This window comes from Crocodylus siamensis, chromosome 15 (assembly GCF_052110815.1).
Source record: "Crocodylus siamensis isolate JL-2025a chromosome 15, ASM5211081v1, whole genome shotgun sequence".
Lineage (NCBI taxonomy): Eukaryota > Metazoa > Chordata > Crocodylia > Crocodylidae > Crocodylus > Crocodylus siamensis.
In genome coordinates, this window is record NC_143409.1 from 49,688,340 (window position 1) to 49,705,861 (window position 17,522).

Consider the following 17,522-nt stretch of genomic DNA (forward strand, 5'->3'; position numbering starts at 1 on the left):
GAGAGGTAGTTCATTACCTTGTTGGGTGCTTGAAGGGGCTCTGAGCTGGCCCTGTGAATTTAGGATCCCCCTAACACCCCATGTCCTGTCATCCCCACCCACAGATGTATCCCCCGTACCTCCCGTTCCCGCCTCCATATGGGCCTCAGGGACCTTACCGCTACCCCACCCCAGAGGCACAGAGGTGAGTGGAGGTGGAGTGGGGGAATCTGGACACCTGGGTCCTATCCCCAGCTATGGGGGAAGGAGCAGCGTCCAGTGGGATGCAGCTAGCGGGGTGGACACCTGGGTTCTCTCCTGGATCTTGAGGAGCTACAGTAGTGGTAGGTTGGGAGCCCAGACACCTGGGTTCTTTGCTGGGTTTCAAGGCTAGAATAAGGGCTAAAGTGGGAGCCTGGACACTTGGGTTCTATCTTAACCCCCTCAATCCAATCCCCATGCCAAGGCAGGGGCAATTTAACACCTTCTTCCCCCCCAGGATCCCCCGGCTCGCAGGCCCCCGCTCCTCTCACCCCATGCGCATGTCAGAGCCCATCAGCCGCCCACCCGTGCTCAAGCAGGATGACCTGAAGGAGTTCGACGAGCTGGACCAGGAGAACGATGAAGGCTGGGCAGGTAGCACCCCCTGCTGGGCTGGGAGGAAACACCCCCACTCCCTGTTGGATCAGGGCCAGCGCCCCCACCCCCAGGGTAGATGTGGGGTCGGAGGGGGCAGCCCAGGCCCTGATTCTGCTTCTGCATGCCCGGCCCAGGTGCCCACGAGGAAGTGGACTATACAGAGAAGCTGAAATTCAGCGACGAAGAGGACGGCAAAGACTCGGACGAAGAGGCAACGGGTGAAAAAGAGTAAGACCCTGAGCTCTCCCTTCCCCACCTCAAATGGATCGGTCTGGTGGAAACTGCTAGCCCAGTATCTGTTCCGTGCACCCGCTTTGCCGAATGGATCAGCCCAGAGTGAGCTTCTGGGCTGATATCCCGTACCCCCTTCCCCACCCCACAGTGTGTTCATCCTGTTGGGGGATTCTCCCCTCCTAGGTCCAAATGAATTAGCCCAATATCCTCCCTATCCTTACATAAACCTGGGTGGTTTAGCCCAGTGGGAGGTGTTCAACCTTGTCCCAGCCCCCCGCATCCCTGCTTCCCAAATGAATCAGCCCAGTATCCATCTCTATTACTCCCACATATGATTTAGCCTGGTGGGAGGTGGCCAGCCTACCAGCACCCCCCACCCCCACACATGGTTTAGTCCAATGGGATGTACCCAGCCTGCTATCAGTTCCCCACGTATGAATGGACCATCCCAGTGTCACCCTCCCCACCTCCACATACAGGTCAGCCCAGGGGGACCTATTAGTCTAGTATCAGCCCCCCGCCCCTCCATGTACACTGCTGCCTATCCAAATGGATCAACCCAGTATCATCCCCATTCCCTGCACGTGGTTTAGTCTAGTGGAAATGCCTGTCCACCCCCACCACCCAAATGGATCAGCCTAGTTCCCCTTCCTTCCATATATGGTTCAGACCAATGGGCGGGTGCCTGGCCTGGTATCAGTCCCCCACCCGCCCCCCAAATGGATCAGCCCAATATCTTCTCCTGCACACACACGGCTCAGCCCGGTTTTTCTGTCTGTTCCCTCCCTCCCCCTGCAGGAAGGAGGCGGAGCCAGCAGGTGAGGCCAAGAAGGGTGCTGGCCCGGCTGAGGCTCCACCCCCGGCGAAGGCAGCCTGGACCGAGACCTCTCGCCCTCCTGAGGGCCCCAAGCAGCCAGCCCCAGCCCCACCTCCCCCCACACCCCGGCCCCCCCCACCTCCACCCCCAAATCGGGGCAACTGGGGGCAGCCCAACGACTTCCCGGTGAGTCCAGTTGGGGGGTGGGGCTGGGGCATCATTTTCCATTGCGGCATGATTTAGGGGCAGAGCGTGGGGTGTCTTTCCCATTGGGGTGGGAGCTTCTTATGGTAGGGGTGGAGCCTCCCACATGGGTGTGTCTTGTGGGATCCTTTCCCATTGAAATAGGACATGGTAGGGGCTGGGGTCTTCTGTGGGGCTTGGGAGGGAGGGGCTATTTCTTGGGGTGGGTACTCGGTGCTGGGAGACCTTCCATGGGCAGGGCTCGCACAAGTCTCCCAATGAGGGCAGGACTGTGAGGGGCAGGGCTCTGGGCTTCCCACCAGTGGGTTTGGGGCTTCTGTCATGGATTTAGCTGAGCACCCCAAAAGCAGTGGGGCTTTGGAGAAGGTGGGGCCTGGTGGTATCCCCTCTCATAGGTGGGTGGGGCTTGCATTGTAAAAGTGGGGTGGGGCCTTGGAAAGGGCTGGCCCTTGTGGTGTCTTCTCCCATAGTCTGGGCAGGACTTTTGCCAGTTTCAGGTCTCCTATTGAGGCAGACTGCAGTTGGGATCCCAAAGGGGGTGGGGCTTTGAGGAGGATGAGACCCAGTAACTCCCATGGGGTGGCTGGAGCTTGTCATGGTCTCGGCTCCACTGTTAGAGGCACTAGTACTATGATCCGCTAACCCTGCCCCCCCCATCTGACTCCACACCCTTATCTCCCAGGGGCGAGGCCCGCCGGAGGACGAGGATGAGGCATGGCGCCAGCGACGGCGCCAGTCGTCATCGGAGATCTCGGCGGCCGTGGAGCGGGCGCGGCGCCGCCGTGAGGAGGAAGAGCGCCGCATGGCTGAGGAGCGCCGGGCCGCCTGCGCCGAGAAGCTCAAGCGCCTGGATGAACGCTTTGGTGCCCCCACGCGGCGCCCCAAAGCTGAGAGCCCCCGCGCTCCGCCTCCACCACCCCTGCCCTCTGCTCCTGCCACCCCGGCCGCTGCTGTTGTTGTTGTCACCACCTCTGTCACCCTGGCCACCACCGCCACCCCAGCGCCTGCACCACCTGCCACCCCGGAGGTCAAGGAGGAGGCGGCTCCCAGCGCTACAGTTGCAGAGGCTGCCCCAGGTAGGATGCGGCCCAACCCTGAGCCAGCTGCAGCTCCTGTCCCCATTATGCCCAGCCCTGTCCCCCCTCAGAGCCAGCTGCAGGTCCCACTCGTATCCAACCCAACACTCCCCTCACCCCGTGAACCGGTGCAGTTCTGATCCCTGCTATACTCATGAGAATCAGCCACGGCTCTTATCCCTGTTATGCCAGCTGGATGCCCCTCACTCCCAAGGCAGCCACAGGTCCCTACCCCATTATACCCAGCCCCATGTCCACCCCGCAGCCAGCCGCAACAGCAGGGGGCTAGCAGCTAATGCCTACTCTTTCACCTGTAGTTGAGCCCCCTCCAGCTCCACCACCAGCTCCAGCACCCCCGAAGGAAACACCGGAGGTGCCTGAAGACCCAGTGCCAGCTCCAGCTCCGGCCCCAGCCCCGGTCCTGGTTCCAGCGTTGGCCCCGGTTCTGGTTCCAGCCCCAGCTCCTGTTGCTGCCCCTGCTGCCCCGAAACCAGAGCCCAAAGCTGAGCCCCCAGGGCCCCAGCGCCAGCCACCCCCAGCCCAGCCCTTGGGTTATCCCAAGTACCAGAAGTCCCTGCCGCCTCGTTTCCAGCGGCAGCAGCAGGTAAAAGTCAGGCCTGGGGCATCATGGGAAGCTGGAGGTCTCCGTGGCGGGGGGTAGGGGGGTGTTGGAGATTACTGGCCGTTGTTGGGGCATGGGGCAGTTGGGGGTCTAGGGTGGCACGGTGCAGTTCCCAAACTGGGGTGGGGGTTCCCTTGGTGATCACAAGGGGGTGCTGCGCTGCAGGGGTGTCTGGGGGAGGTGGTAGGTTTCACTGTAAATGCCCCCCTCCTTTTCTGCCCAACTCCCCTTTTTTTTTTTTTGTCCCCTCTTCCAGGAGCAGCTGCTGAAGCAGCAGCAGCAGTGGCAGCAGCAGCAGCAGCACGTGGCTGGTGCAGGAGGAGCCATGCCAGCTTCCCCCCAGCAGGCGGTGCCTCCCCTTGGCCCCCCGGTGGCACCAGCCACAGCTTCCTCCCAGGCCCCTGGGCCCCCACAGGCCCCGCCGCAAGCTGCGCCCCCGCAGGCCCCACCCCCCAAGGCCCTATACCCTGGGGCCCTGGGGCGGCCCCCACCTCTGCCCCAGATGAACTTTGACCCACGCTGGATGATGATCTCACCCTACATGGATCCACGGGTGATGCAAGGCCGACCGCCCGTAGACTTCTACCCACCTGGCGTGCACCCCTCCAGTAAGCCCCACCCCCTTCTCATGGCCACATCGCCATCCCCAGTGCTCCTTGGCCCAGTCCCATAGGGCAGAGAGTCCTGGGGTGGTTCAGGTCACCCAGGGGTCTGGTTCCCTTTCAGTGCTATTGGTCCAGGTGTATGTGGGGCAGGACAGACCTAGTCCAAGCCACCCCATTGGTCCAGATTAGATGGGGCTGGACTGTGAGACCTAATCTAAGCCACCCTGTTGGTCCAGGGGTGTGTGTGTGTGTGGGGGGGACCATGAGACATAGTGCAAGCAACCGCATTGGTCCAGGTCTTTCTGGGGTTGGGGCCAAAGAGACCATCCACACCACCTTGTGGCCCAGCTCCCTGGGAGGTCAAAGTAACTATTGGCCCAACCCATGCAGAGTCCAGGCCTCTTCATCCTTTGGCCCAGCCTTGTGGGTAGAGCCAGGGCCACCCATTAGCCCTGCCCCCTTCAGAATGTAACCCATATGGCATATACCCCATTGGTGCTGTGTTGTGATTGGTCTTGAGGGCCCATTCTCCATGCTCCCATTGGTTCCCATAGCTTCCAATTGCCCCAGGTGCATTCTGGGAATGGGGTTGGACTGCTAGGGGGCATCTCTGGTTTCTTAAGACCTCTCTACCCGCCCCCCCCCCCCAACACTTCTAGGCCTGTTGCCCCGGGAGCGTTCAGACAGTGGCGGCTCAGGCTCGGAGCCCTTTGAGAGGCACCCAGGACCCCCGCTGCTATCCCGGGACCGAGGGACCCCCCCTGGTGAGCCCAAGCTGGCTTGGGGAGGTGATGCCTTCCCTGGCCCTGAGCCCCGGAGCCTGGCCTCCCCACTACGCCCACCTGAGGAGGATGACAAGGGCCTGCGGTGAGTCTGGGCCTGACACTGGCTTGGGGGAAGTTGTGGGGGGGGCAGTGGTGGTCAGGGGCATCAGTCAGAGCCTGGCAGTGATTGGCCTCTTCTCTTCCCCCACCAACCAGGAGCGAGACGCCGCCTGTGCGCCCACCCCCCTACGTGGGCGCCTACCAGGCCTTTGGCGAGAACGGAGCACCAGCCCCCCTGCCCCGCTTCTCCAGCGATGAGCCGCGTCCTGGGGGGCCTTGGCCGGCGGGCTTGGCACTGCCCTCTGGCCCCCCTCCAGCCCCCCCAGAACCTACCCGCAATGGCCCAGCCTCAGACAAGGACTCCAGGCCTGACCTCGAGGACCCCTCTCAGGTGGCCAAGAAGCTGCCTGCTCAGCCAGCAAAGGAGGAGGCTCCAGTGGCAGTTGCCAAAGTCTCAGAGCCTCCCCGGCGCCCACCCCGCCAGACCCACGACTTCCAGCGGGCACCACGACGTGAGCCCAAGACGGAGACCCGTTGGGGGCCACGCCCAGGTGCTTCCCGGCGCCCCGAAGACCCTGACAGGCCCCCACGTCGTGCTGGGCCCATTAAGAAACCTCCACCAGCGAAGGAAGAGGCCCCCAAAGACACCAAGGAGCCAGAGGCAGTGGCGGTGCCAGCAGTGCCCAAAGAGTCAGCCAAGCCAGGCCGCGATCCCAAACCCAAAGTGGCTGTGAATGGTGCCCCACCGATGCCTCCTAAGGACCCATCAGGGATCTCTGCTTCACCCACCCGCCACCGCCGGGAACCCCCCTATGAGCGTGGAGGGGGTTATGGGAGCCGCGGGCGAGCCCGGGGCAGGGGCGAGTACTTCGCCCGTGGGCGTGGCTTCCGCGGAGCCTATGGGGGGCGTGGGCGGGGAGGTGGGCGTGGCCGCAGCCGGGAGTTCAGAAGCTACCGGGAGCCTTTCTATCGGCCAGAGGAGACAATTGGTGGAGGAGCGGGAGGTGGAGGGGGGCCGGCTGTGGCCCCTGGTAGTGCTACGCGGCCACGCACAACCAGCGAGACCCGGAGCGAGGGATCTGAGTATGAAGAGATCCCCAAGCGGAGGCGCCAGCGTGGCTCAGAGACAGGCAGTGAGACCCACGAGAGTGCCAGCGATGTGGCTCATTCAGATAAAGAGGTGGCCGCCCCGGCCCAGCACCAGCCACCACCATCAGTAGCAGTGGCAGGAGGGGGAATGGCAGCCAAGGGGGACCGGAACCGAAGCTCGGTGGCCTCTCAGCCGCCTCCCGGTTTACCCCGCTTCTCTGACAAAGTACCCCCACGCCTCTCGGATGGTGGTGGCAGCCGTGGTGGGCGTGTCTTCACTCCCCGTGGAGTCCCCTCACGCCGGGGCCGAGGAGGTGGTGGTGGTGGGCGGCCCCCTCCTGGTGGAGCCTGGAGCCCTGCAGGAGTCAAGATCAAGCCCGGTAAAGATCCATCACCACCTGACAAGGACAAAGCTCCTGAAGACCTTGCAAAGATGGTGGGGCCGTCACCAGGCCCTGGCTTTGAGCGCCCGCCCCGGCGGAGACGTCACGGGAGATCCCAGCAGCAAGACAAGCCCCCCCGGTTCCGGCGACTGAAGCAGGAGAGAGAGAACGCAGCCAGGCTTAATGGGACTGGGGGGCACCCTTACCCCCTGGCGCCAGCCCCTGTTTCCGGGCCTCCGGTTGAGGAGATGGCGGTGGCAGCCATGGTGGCCACAAATGCTGCTGCCCGCCGGGCCAAGTCCCCTGATCTCTCCAACCAGAACTCGGACCAGGCCAACGAGGAGTGGGAGACAGCATCAGAGAGCAGTGACTTCGCTGAGCGCCGTGGTGGTGCCGAGAAGGATCCGGCTCCTGGCGGGCCTCCAGCCCAGACCTTCAAGGGGAATTCGGGGCCCAGCGGGGGAGGCGGGGGCACCATCGGGCCTGCCCCTGGAGCCCGGGCACCCGGTGCTGACCTGAGCTTGGCCCAGCGCAAGGAGATGTCCAAGCGCAGCTTCTCCAGCCAGCGCCCCGGCATGGAGCGACAGAACCGGCGCTCAGGACCCGGACCTGGCGGGGGCAGGGCTGGGGGCCGTGGAGGGCCTGGAGGAGGGAGAGGAGACAAGAGGAGCTGGCCCTCGCCCAAGAACCGCGGGTGAGGCCCTGGTGGGGGAGGAGGAGGGGGGCACTAATGAAGACAGACCAAGAAGGAATGGAGGAAGGTTAATGGGGTTGGACCAGGGTGGATGTGGGACCCATAATTGGAATGGACCAGGGTGTGGATGGGGTGCTTTTAATGGGATGGACCAATGTAGATTGGAGGGCGTTAATGAGGATGAACTGGGTTGGATGGGGAGGCTGTTCATAGGGACAGAATAGAGGGGATTATTGGGGCCAGGAAGTATTAATAAGAACAGTCAGGCCTATTAAAGCCTGATCTGTCCCCATGAATGTTCCTCCCTCCCCCCTGGGGACAGGTGCAGCAGACTGAGGGGGGGGTGCTAATGAGGACTGACTAGGTCTGAATTGGGCCTGGGGAGGGGGGTGGCTAATTGGGGCAGACAGGGTGCTCTTAAGGGGGTGGCGCTAATGGGGACAGATGGGGTTGAGCCAGGTGGGGACAGAACAGGACAGGGCCAATGCCCCCTGGGTGGGCAAAGGTACTTATGGGGGCACCAGTGATGCCCAGCAAGGAGATGCCCATCTTGAGGGGCTGCAGGGGTGTAACATCAGGGTCAGGCAGAGGGGGCAGAACTCCCCCCAGCACTGACCCTTTCACCCTCCCCCAGGCGCCCAGCTGAGGATCACTCCCCAGGCCTGGGCCTGGCACCAGCCCCCAATGCTGTCTACTGCTTGGACCGTGTCATCCCCAGCGACCCGGCTGGCATCCAGCAGGCCCTGGCCGAGCTTGGTGCCCGCCATGGCACCCGCGCCAAGGCCCCTGCCTTGCCTGCTACCACCGCCTCTCCAGGGCCACCCTTTGCCCCCACCACCACTGCTCCCCCTGGCGGCCCCACGCTGCCCCTGGGGCACTTTGAGAGGGGCAGCAGGGGCATCAGCGCAGGTAATACCCCACCTTTCTCTGGTCTCTACTGACAACCAAGGGGTGCAAGTGCTGTCATGCCTTGGAGGAACCAACCAGCACCCCCTGCCCCCAGCCACCCTGGGAGGGGAGGGGGAGGAAGGGCAGATGAGGCCAGTACCAGCCATGGGGTGGGATCCTGCATCCTGTGGAAGAGCCAGACCCCCCTCCCCCTTGAAGCCTGGGGTTGACATGACTTTATTTCCATTCTCCTCTCCCAATCCCAGACTCTCGGTTCCTGGACAAGCCACAGTTGCTGCGCTCTGGCCCCCTGCGTGACCCTGCTGGGGTTAGCAGCCTCCTAGCCAAGCCCCGGCACCCGCCAGCCAAGCCTGAGGTGAGGTTAAGGGAGTTGGGGAACCTGGGAGGCTCAAGGGGGGCATGGGGGAGGGATTCATGCTGTCCACAGGTGCCAGTTAGTCACGCTTTCATTCCAGGACCCCCTGGGCTATCCCCATGGCTCCGTGTTTCCTGAGACCAAGCCGGATCCTCCCGGCCCAGAGCAAAGAGGCTGCGGGGCCTCAGCCGAGGGGCTGGCACCCCAGATCTGGAGCCGCCTGCAGACCAGTAAATGTCCAGAGCTGGGAAGAAGCTGCTATGGGGGCAGGGGGGTTTTTATGGAGACTGACTGGGCAGCCTGGGGTGGGGGCTATTCATAAGGACAGGTGGGTTTTGTTTATGGGGATGGACCAGGCAGCCATGGGGTGCCTTTTATGGGGATGGGTCAAATGACCTTGGTAGCAACAGGGGCCCCTAATGAGGACGGACCAGGGAGCCGATGAAAATGGGCAGGAAAGCATTAATGGGGATGGACCAGGCAGCTGCAGGAGCGGGGACATATCTGGGGGAAGACTAGGTTCACTCTTTATTCCTCTTGAGCTGCAGGATCTGGGTCAGACTTGGTGGGGGGACAGTAAAACCCATCTCTTGCCCCATCCCCTTAACTCTGTCTCTCTGCCTTCCCCAGATGCCACCAGGAAAAGCTATCGCCCAGGCTCTGTGGAGCCCTGGATTGACCCCTTGAATGCCTTTGAAGACATTGCTAGCACTGAGGTGAGATTTGGGGCCAGTGAAGGGCTGGAGTACTCCCAGGGGGTCACTGGGGTGTGCTCCCTCCATGATGCCCATAACCCCACCCTTCTGCCCCAGATGAGCCAGTCAGACAGTGGTGTGGACCTGAGTAGCGACTCGCAGGCCTCCTCAGCTGCCTGCAGCCAGCGCAGCTCCCCTGATGGGGGCCTTAAGGGAGCTCCTGAGGCTGGCCCGGGGGGCAAACGCCCCGGGGACCCCCTGGCTCCCGGCCCAGAGGGGGCTGAGCCCAAAGAACAGAGACGGAGGCTGCCGGGCAGGGATAAGAAGGTATGATGGGGCTAGGCGGGGAGGTTACAGTGGGGTCCTAATGGGGACAGCAGTGAGGGCTGGGGAGAGATGTTTATGGAGACGGACAGAGGGGCACCATGATGGAATGTCTGTATCCTCTTCCTGCTCTCCTTCATGTGGGATATCTTCTAACTAACTGTTCCCCTTCCTTGCCCCCCACCAAGGCCCTGCCCCGTGACCCCCCACCTGACCCCATTGGCACAGAGCGGTCGCAACGAGCCCGGGAGGCTGGGGAAGGGGTGGGGCCCCCCGAGGCTCCACCCCCCCGTGAGCCCTCAGCTCCCCCCATCCAATTCGGAGTCAGTGACAAGGTGAGGCGCCCAAATGCCTGGGTTCTTTGGGGGTGGGTGGGTATTGGGAAGCTCAGATGCCTGGGTTCTCTTCTAGAGAAATCAAGCACCAGGATAGCTGGGTTGTCATTTCCTGTGTGGGGGCGCTGAGGAACCCAGATGCCTGGGTTCCCTTCTCCTGGGGCAGGGGTTGGGGAGCCTGGGGTTCTGCGTTTCGAGGTTTTTTTTCCTTTTGGAGTTTGGGGGGCTGATAAGCCTGGATACCTGGGTCCTCTCTATGTTCTAGCAGGGGTGTGGGGCCCAAGGGCCAGGCCCTGGCATCTGTGTCCCTCTCCTCATGGCCCACCTGTTTCTTTCCCACCCCTGGCAGGACACCGATCTCCGGCTGCTACCAAGCGACACAGGCAAAGCCAGCAAAGAGAATTCACCCCCTGGTCCTACCCTGGCCCCACCTAGTGGTGACACGGTGAGATGGGGGCTGGCCCCCACTTGGCCCCCAGACTCCTCAGTTTCCCCCTGCTTCTCCTTCTCACCTGCTGCTCTTGCCCCCCAGCTGGACTCTGGCCCCCGCGACTGGGAACTTCTGGCGCCCCCCAGCGAGCCCAAGGCCTCAGCCCCTGGCCCGGGCTCTGGGCCCCATGGACTCCCCACAGAGACCCCAGCATTCTCAGGTGGCAGCTGGGGGTGGCAGACTGGCAGAAAGCAGGGGTGGGAGAAACTTGGGGGCTGTGAGGTTGGCTGGGATACATTCGTGGGGGTTGGGGGGGCAAGTTGGCATGGCTGGGGGGCAGTGGAGGTGATTGGAGGCAGATTGGTAGCGATGAAAGGGCTGGGGGTAGGTTGCCAGGGGAGGAGCAGGGGGGTTGTGGGAGTGGCTGGGGGCAGGTTGGTGAGGGGGCATAGGGTGGGTTAGGCAGGCTGGTAGCTGTCAGGGTTGGGGGGTACCTGGGCAAAGGTGGGGGTAATTAAGCGGCTTGGGCAGGGGCAATTTTGGGAGGGCTGAGCCTGACCCTTTGTGATCTCACTTGCCCTTGTTGCCCCACCCAGGTGAAAGGGGGCAAAACCAGCGCCTCTATCCTGAGCTCTTCTACAGCAACCAGGTTCAGGTAAGGTCCTTGATTTGGTGGGGGATATATATGTGGTACATGATAGTTGGGAAATTAAGATACTTCTAGGTCCTATTGGCTGTAGTTCTGACTCCTCCCCACCCTCACCTCCCAGGTGTCCAGTGCCCCTGTGGACTCCCAGCTGGGAAGTGGAAGCAGTTTTCGCCCAGGCACCCCATCGCTGAACCCATACAGGTGAGAGCTCCCCACAGGGCCAGCTGCAGCCCCTGTCCCCATTACACCCAACCTAATGCCTCTGTTTATTTCCCACAGGTCGCAGCCCTTGTACCTCCAGCCCAGCCCGGCACCCGCCTCAGCGCCCACCCCAGTGCTGCCCGGCTCGGCCCTGTTGTCAGGGCTGCCACTCAAGGGTCCCTTCGTGGAGTTCCCGGCCCTGCCAGGGCCTGAGCTGGCCAAGCTGCCAGGGGCTGGGCTGCTCTACCCACCCACCCCCTCCTTCATCTACAACCCACCCTTCTGCAGCAGTCAGCTGCCCCCTGAGCAGCCCATGCTCCAGGTCAGGACTCGAGGGGGCAGAGTTTGAGGTCTGGGGGCGGGGTCTGGGTTAGAGGGGTGGGGTTTGGGGCATAGTATGCAGAGTTTGAGAGTGGGATTTGGTCCCAGGGGTGGAGTGTGAGTTTGGGGCATGGCCTGGTGGAGGGTGGGTGGAGTGTAAGGGATGGGGGTGCAGCCTAAGCTGAGGGTGCCAAGTTACTGGGTGTAGGTGATTTCCATAGGTGGGGGAGCAGAGCTTGAGGTGAGAGGATGTGGGAGATTGATGTAGGGACCAGGCAGTTGATGGGGATGGAACTTGGGGCAAGGGGGTGGAGCCACTGTTGTCACTCAATAGCATGGGTTATGGGGAAGGGGGTGGGGCAAGGGGCAGGGCCATTGGGTCTGGATGGCTTCTGTGGGGGAGTAGTTGATGTGGATGGAGCTTGGGGAAGGGGGTGGAGTTGGAGGTGGGGCTGTTGGGGATGGGTGATTTTTGTAGGAGACCATGTGGTTTGGGGGCGGAGCCTGGGCAAGCCCACTGGATGTTGCATTGCTATAGGCTGTTGTGTTACGGGAAGGGGGCAGGACCTCAAAGTGCTGGGTTTGGGACATGGACAGGACCATTGCATGTGCATGGGGGTGGGAAGGTGGAGCCTCAGTGCGGGTGGAGCCATTTGGTAGTTTTTGGTGGTTTATGGCTCTGTGAAATGGCTGGCAGAGGATGAGGAGCAGCTGCATGGGGGTGGAGTCTAGGGCAAAGGCTGATGAAGCTGTTAGCTTCCATAGGGTACTGGGTTGTGGGTGGGGCGGGGCTTGGTGTGGCCTCACCCTCTCTGACTCTGCCTTCTCTGACTCGCTCCACCTCCAGGTGCGGCAGGAACTGACACCCCCCTCGGACTTCTACCCTGGTGCCCTCCCCCAAGGCAGCCAGAACAGCTTCATGCCCCCAGCTGGCCCCACCCAGCAAGTAGGCTCTGCCCCCTGCTCTGCCCTGTCCCCTCCAGGCTCAACCCCCTCCTCTAATCCCTCCTCCCTCCCGCTATGCAGGTGTTGCTGCCCATGGTGGACTTCAGCTCAGGAGGGCCAGCACCAGGGCCGCCACCTCCACCACCACCCCCCATGCCTCTGGTGCCCCTGGCCCAGGCCCTGCGGCCCCCACCAGGGCAGTTACCACCTGGGCGCCTGGTACCCTCGGCCGTGAGGCCCTTCCCACCTGGTGTGGGCCGCGCTGAGGTACCAAGGCAAGGTTGCGGGATGAATGTATGGGTGGACTTGTTTTAGGGAGGTTTATGGGAGCAGGGGTAAATGTGGGGGTATAAGGAGGATGTTGGGTGTAAGTGTGGGGGCAGGTTTGTGGGGGCAGATCAGGGAGTTTCGGGAGGGGGTAGTTCTAGGGAGGCCTGTGGTGGGCAGGGGCAGGTACAGAGGTATTAGTTGGGTGGAAGCAAGTGGGGGGCAGGTCTGGGGATAGATCAGGCTGGGGTTTAGGGGGCTTGGGGTGATTCTGGGGGAGGGGCAGGGCTTGGGGCAGTTTGAGGGGGGCTGGGAAAGGTTTTGGACCCGTCCTGACCATCTCTCCCTTCCCCCAGTTGCATCCTCTGGACATAAAGCAGTTCGAGTACCGCAAGCCAGGCACCACGGGGGGCAGGTGAGTTTGGGGGCTTGTCTGGGGGGCGCCTCCCATCTCCCCATTTTGGGGTCTGCTTAAGGGTTCCCTTCATCTTCCTTCCCCCTTACAGTATCCTCCAGAGGTCCTCTCACCTCCCTTCCCCCTTAAGGGTCCCCCCCGTCCTACTGTCTCTCCCTGGATCTACCTAAGAGTCTCCTCAGGTCTTAACTTCCCACCCTGTTTTGGGGTCCCCTGAAGGGTCCCTCGCCCCCGCTTCCCTCTAATTGGTTCCCCCAACCCCCGCTCAGTTATTTTTGGGGTCCATTAAGGTGTCTGTGCATCTCCCCCATCTCTTAGGGTTCACCCAGGGGTCTTTCCACTCTCCCCCATCGTCTTTTGGTGTCCACTAGGGCTTCCCTCTCCCTTTAGGCTCCATGCAGAGGTCTTCTCAAACCTTCCCCCCTGCATTTGGGTTCCCCCCAGAGATCTCCTCACCCCCCACTTTCTCCCGTAGAATCCACCAAGGGGTCTCCTGATTTGTCTTTTTTTGGGGGGGGGGTTTCCCCTCCCTGTTTTTAGGGTGTCCCCACCATTCCCCCTTCAACCTCCTTTTGAGGTCCATCAAGGGGTCCCCTCATCCTGGGCCTTCTCCCTTGGGGTCTGCTAGGGCCCCCCCTTCCCTTTTTCCCATTCCGGGCCTCCTCAGAGGTTCCCCCCACTCCTTCTCCCTTTTAGGATCCCCCACCCCCTCTTTACCCCCACCCCCTTTGGAGTCCATGAAGGGGTTCCTTCTAGGGGTGCGCAGGTAGAGAATTTTGGGGCCAGTAGCAGCGGCCAATTTCTAATGAACTATTTTGGCCGATACTGGTTGGATTCCAATATACAGCCCGACAGCTTGGAGAGCAACGTCCAGCTGGTAAGTCTGTTGTGGGGGAAGAGGGAAGGAGCATGTGGGGGGAAGACTGAGGCCCCTGTGGTGAAGGAAAGAGTGGGGCAGGGGCAGGGGCAGACACTGCACAGCTGGGGCAGGACAGGATGGAGCCATGGCTTATCGGGGGCAGCTCTCCCCACTGCAGGCTCCCTGCAAGGACATGGGGGGGGGGGGGGCATGTGTCCCCAGACCTGCACATGTGGCGGGCAGACTGCTGATGCAGGCTGGAGCTGGGCTGCACCAGGCTCTTCCTAGTGAGGGGCTGGGCCAAGCTGTGCTCAGGGTGGGTGGCAGTGCTGGAAGGGGACTTCAGTCACCCCAAAATTCACCACTGCCATCCTCCCTGAGTGCAGCCTGACCCAGCTCCCCACTGGAAAGAGCTTGGTGCTATCCTAGCCCGCAACAGCAGCCTGCCCATGCCCCATGTGCAGATCCAGGGACACATGCCATCCCCATACCCTCCTGCGGGGCACGTAACAGGAGGAGCTGCTTCCCACTTGCACCCCCCACACAAACTGCTCTGTCTCCGTCCCATGCCTGATCTGGCTGTGCAGCACCTTTCCCAGCCCCACTCCCTTCCTCACTGCGGGGGCCTCAAATACGCCCCCGGTGCCCCGTCCATTGCTCCTTCCCCCACAACCGACTTACCATTTCAGATGCTGCTCTCCATGCTGCCAGGCTGTGCTCCTCACCACCCACGTGCTGTGTTGCACCTGAGCCTGTGCACATGGCATTTATCCATGGCATTATCAGCTACATCAGCCAAAAAAAGCTGATGTCCAATGCGGACAGTTTCCCTCACATTGGTGCCAACCTGATATCAGACCGATTTATTGGTGCATCTCTAGGTCCCTCATATCCTTTGGGGTCTAGCAAGATGTCTTTGCATCCTCCCCTTTGGGGTTCCCCATCCCCCCACTTTGGGGGGGCCCCCCATTCATGCTCTTCCCCCCATCCCCCTTCAGACCCTTCACCACCAGGCTCAAGAGCCCAGGGCCCGGCTATGGGGGCAGCTTCCGGACCCCCCGCTACGACTTTGGCCCACCGGTGGGTGCTGGTGGCAAGGGGCAGGACTACTGAGGGGGAAGGGGTGGGATCAGCAGGTTACTTGGCAGGGAACTGGGGAGGTGGGAAGGGGGTGGCATTTCCTTGGCAAAGGAGTGGGCGGAGCATGGGATAAGGTGGGAGGGGAGGGGCTTGTGGGCAGAGGTGGGGTTGAGGGAGGGGCCAGGGTGGGGGCAGGGTTTCCTGGGCTGGAAGAAGGGGACAGTAATGAGGTGGGTGGAGTTTTGTGGATTCTTTCTGGTTTGGTCCCCTCTCCTCTTTCTTGATTGGCTCCTTTTCCTCTCTTTCCTCTCCCCTCTCCTGATTTGGTCCTCTCTCCCTACAGGTGACGCAGGCGGATGGCCCCCGCTGGGTCCCGCGGCCCTGGGAACGCCCCCCTGGGCGCCGCCCGGACCCTACCCCACGGCAGCTGCCTCCTGGGGACAAGCCTGACCCCAGCCTGGGCCCCCCCCGCTAAGCTGGGGCCTGGGGGTCGCAAAGGGGGTGGAGCCGGAGGGGGACCTGCCCTGTCTGGGCTGCTACAACTGGAATTGCCCTGGGGGGGAGGGGCAAGAGTGGTTTCTTCCCCCCCTCCCCCCACGCCTGTCACGAGCTGCTCCGGCTTCTGTGGGGTCATCCAAAAATGGGGGGTGGGCAGGGCTGAGTGTATATAGATATAAATATGAGTGGGCGGGGCTGGGGCTGCAGCTCTTCCCCTCCTCCCAGCGGCTGGGAGGGGCCAGCACCCAGCCCCACCCGCTTCTTTTGAGGCCCCCCCCTCCAGGCCCTGCCTTCTCGCCCCCCATCCAGGGGTTCAGGCAGGGCCTGTTTTGGTTATTAAAAAAAAAAAAAAAGAAATGGAAAAAACCTGATGAAAAAAATTAATAAAAGGTTAAAAAATGAAACTGGTTGGTGGAAGGTTTTTTTTGGGGGGTGGGGAAGAACCCAGGGGTCCGGGCTGCCCCCCCCCCCCCAGCTCTGTTCTAATCCAGGAGCTTTTAGGGACAATCCATCAACTTCTTCATGGGCGGATGAGGGAGCACATTTCTGGAGGTTCTGGTGAAGGATCCAGGAATGGAGACGGTTGTTGTGGGGTGGGGAGGGTGGAGTGGAGAGATGTGTTGGCAGGTTTTACAAGGGACTCTTTAGCCTGGAAAAGCGCAGGCGCAGGGGTGACCTGGTGGCCACCTCTAAGTTTATCAGGGGTGACCACCAGGATCTGGGGGAACGTTTGTTCACCAGAGTGCCCCAAGGGATGACGAGGTCGAACGGTCACAAACTCCGCAAGACCGTTTCAGGCTGGACATAAGGAAGAATTTCTTTCCTGTCTGAGCCCCCAAGGTCTGGAACAGTCTACCAGCGGAGGTGGTTCAAGCACCTACATTGAACACCTTCAAGAGTAAATTGGATGCTTATCTTGCTGGGATCGTATGACCCCAGCTGACTTCCTGCCCTTTGGGCAGGGGGCTGGACTCGATCTCCCGAGGTCCCTTCCAGCCCTGATGTCTATGAAATCTATGAAATTTCTGTCCCAGGCTTTGGGCCATAGGAAGCTTGCTTCTGGTGATGAACAGGGATCCTGGTTTTCTCTGATTTTAAAGAAATCCTGAATTTTCAGATCTGAAAAAAGTTACGTAAAATCCCATTTTTCCATGATCAAAATGAAACGCCACCATATCATAGCTATATCCTAGATAGATGGATAAATTATAGTGGTGTTTCAGTTTGGTTATGGAAAAATGGGGATTTTGGGTTACTTTTAATCTGAAAATTGGGGATTTTTTTCAGAGAAAACCAGGATCTCTGGTGATGAGGTTAGCGAGGTTTGGTGCTTGTTTAAAGGCTAGGATGGGTGGTTCTGGGAAGATCTCTGTGAGAATTGGGTTGTCTTCTAGTATGGGTTGCAATTGTTTGAGGATTTTGTGTGTAGGTTCCAGGGAGGGGTGATATGTGTAGTGGGGTGCGATTTTCATTGGCAGTTCTTCACATGGTATCCAAGTTGCTCTTTCAAAAGTGTGATCTCTCTGGAGCAGTGTCCTTGCTGGGTGAAAGCCCTGCGTGCCTCCACATGCAGCCCCCTCCTAGAGTGCTGGAAGCCCCTCATGGAGCCCACCAGGCCCAATGGCGCACGCCTTCACAAACTCCCCACCAGCCACACACACCAACACCCCTTTACAATCCCCCTACAGACCCCACATGCACACCCCACACCTACCCACATACCCCTTTACAATACCCCCATAAACCCTACATGCGCACCTCACATCCCTTAAATCCTCCCACAACCTCCCCACACACACACACCTTGCATCCCATCATGACCCCAAACAAAACCCCACACCTACCCACAAACCCCACACCTACTCGAGCCCCTTTACAATCCCCCTACAGACTCCACACCTACCCACACAGCCCCCAAATAGCCCTTTACAATACCCCCACAAACCCCTCCACACGCACCTTCCATCCCTTAACTCCACACCTACCCACAAACCCCACACATACCCACGCCTCTTTACAATCCCCACACACACATATATACACACACACACACACACACACACACACCTTGCA

The 17,522-nt window shown here is 61.0% G+C and overlaps 1 protein-coding gene across 1 annotated transcript in view; it reads left to right on the plus strand.

Moving 5' to 3' along the window:
* The window catches only part of PRRC2A (proline rich coiled-coil 2A), a 33,129-nt gene extending 17,276 nt beyond the window's left edge, over positions 1-15,853 (plus strand). Inside the window, exons 8-32 of the mRNA XM_090028400.1 lie at positions 105-184; positions 479-615; positions 753-846; positions 1,651-1,855; positions 2,556-2,949; positions 3,267-3,553; positions 3,828-4,179; positions 4,836-5,043; positions 5,157-7,166; positions 7,801-8,075; positions 8,321-8,430; positions 8,531-8,660; positions 9,061-9,146; positions 9,243-9,452; positions 9,638-9,784; positions 10,134-10,229; positions 10,317-10,434; positions 10,811-10,869; positions 10,985-11,064; positions 11,143-11,386; positions 12,083-12,331; positions 12,412-12,597; positions 12,954-13,012; positions 14,870-14,951; positions 15,295-15,853. Coding sequence (XP_089884526.1) covers positions 105-184; positions 479-615; positions 753-846; positions 1,651-1,855; positions 2,556-2,949; positions 3,267-3,553; positions 3,828-4,179; positions 4,836-5,043; positions 5,157-7,166; positions 7,801-8,075; positions 8,321-8,430; positions 8,531-8,660; positions 9,061-9,146; positions 9,243-9,452; positions 9,638-9,784; positions 10,134-10,229; positions 10,317-10,434; positions 10,811-10,869; positions 10,985-11,064; positions 11,143-11,386; positions 12,083-12,331; positions 12,412-12,597; positions 12,954-13,012; positions 14,870-14,951; positions 15,295-15,426 — 6,030 coding nt within the window. The 3' untranslated portion in view covers positions 15,427-15,853. The remainder of the gene's footprint in view (positions 1-104; positions 185-478; positions 616-752; positions 847-1,650; positions 1,856-2,555; positions 2,950-3,266; positions 3,554-3,827; positions 4,180-4,835; positions 5,044-5,156; positions 7,167-7,800; positions 8,076-8,320; positions 8,431-8,530; positions 8,661-9,060; positions 9,147-9,242; positions 9,453-9,637; positions 9,785-10,133; positions 10,230-10,316; positions 10,435-10,810; positions 10,870-10,984; positions 11,065-11,142; positions 11,387-12,082; positions 12,332-12,411; positions 12,598-12,953; positions 13,013-14,869; positions 14,952-15,294) is intronic.
* The last annotated feature ends 1,669 nt before the right edge of the window (positions 15,854-17,522 follow it).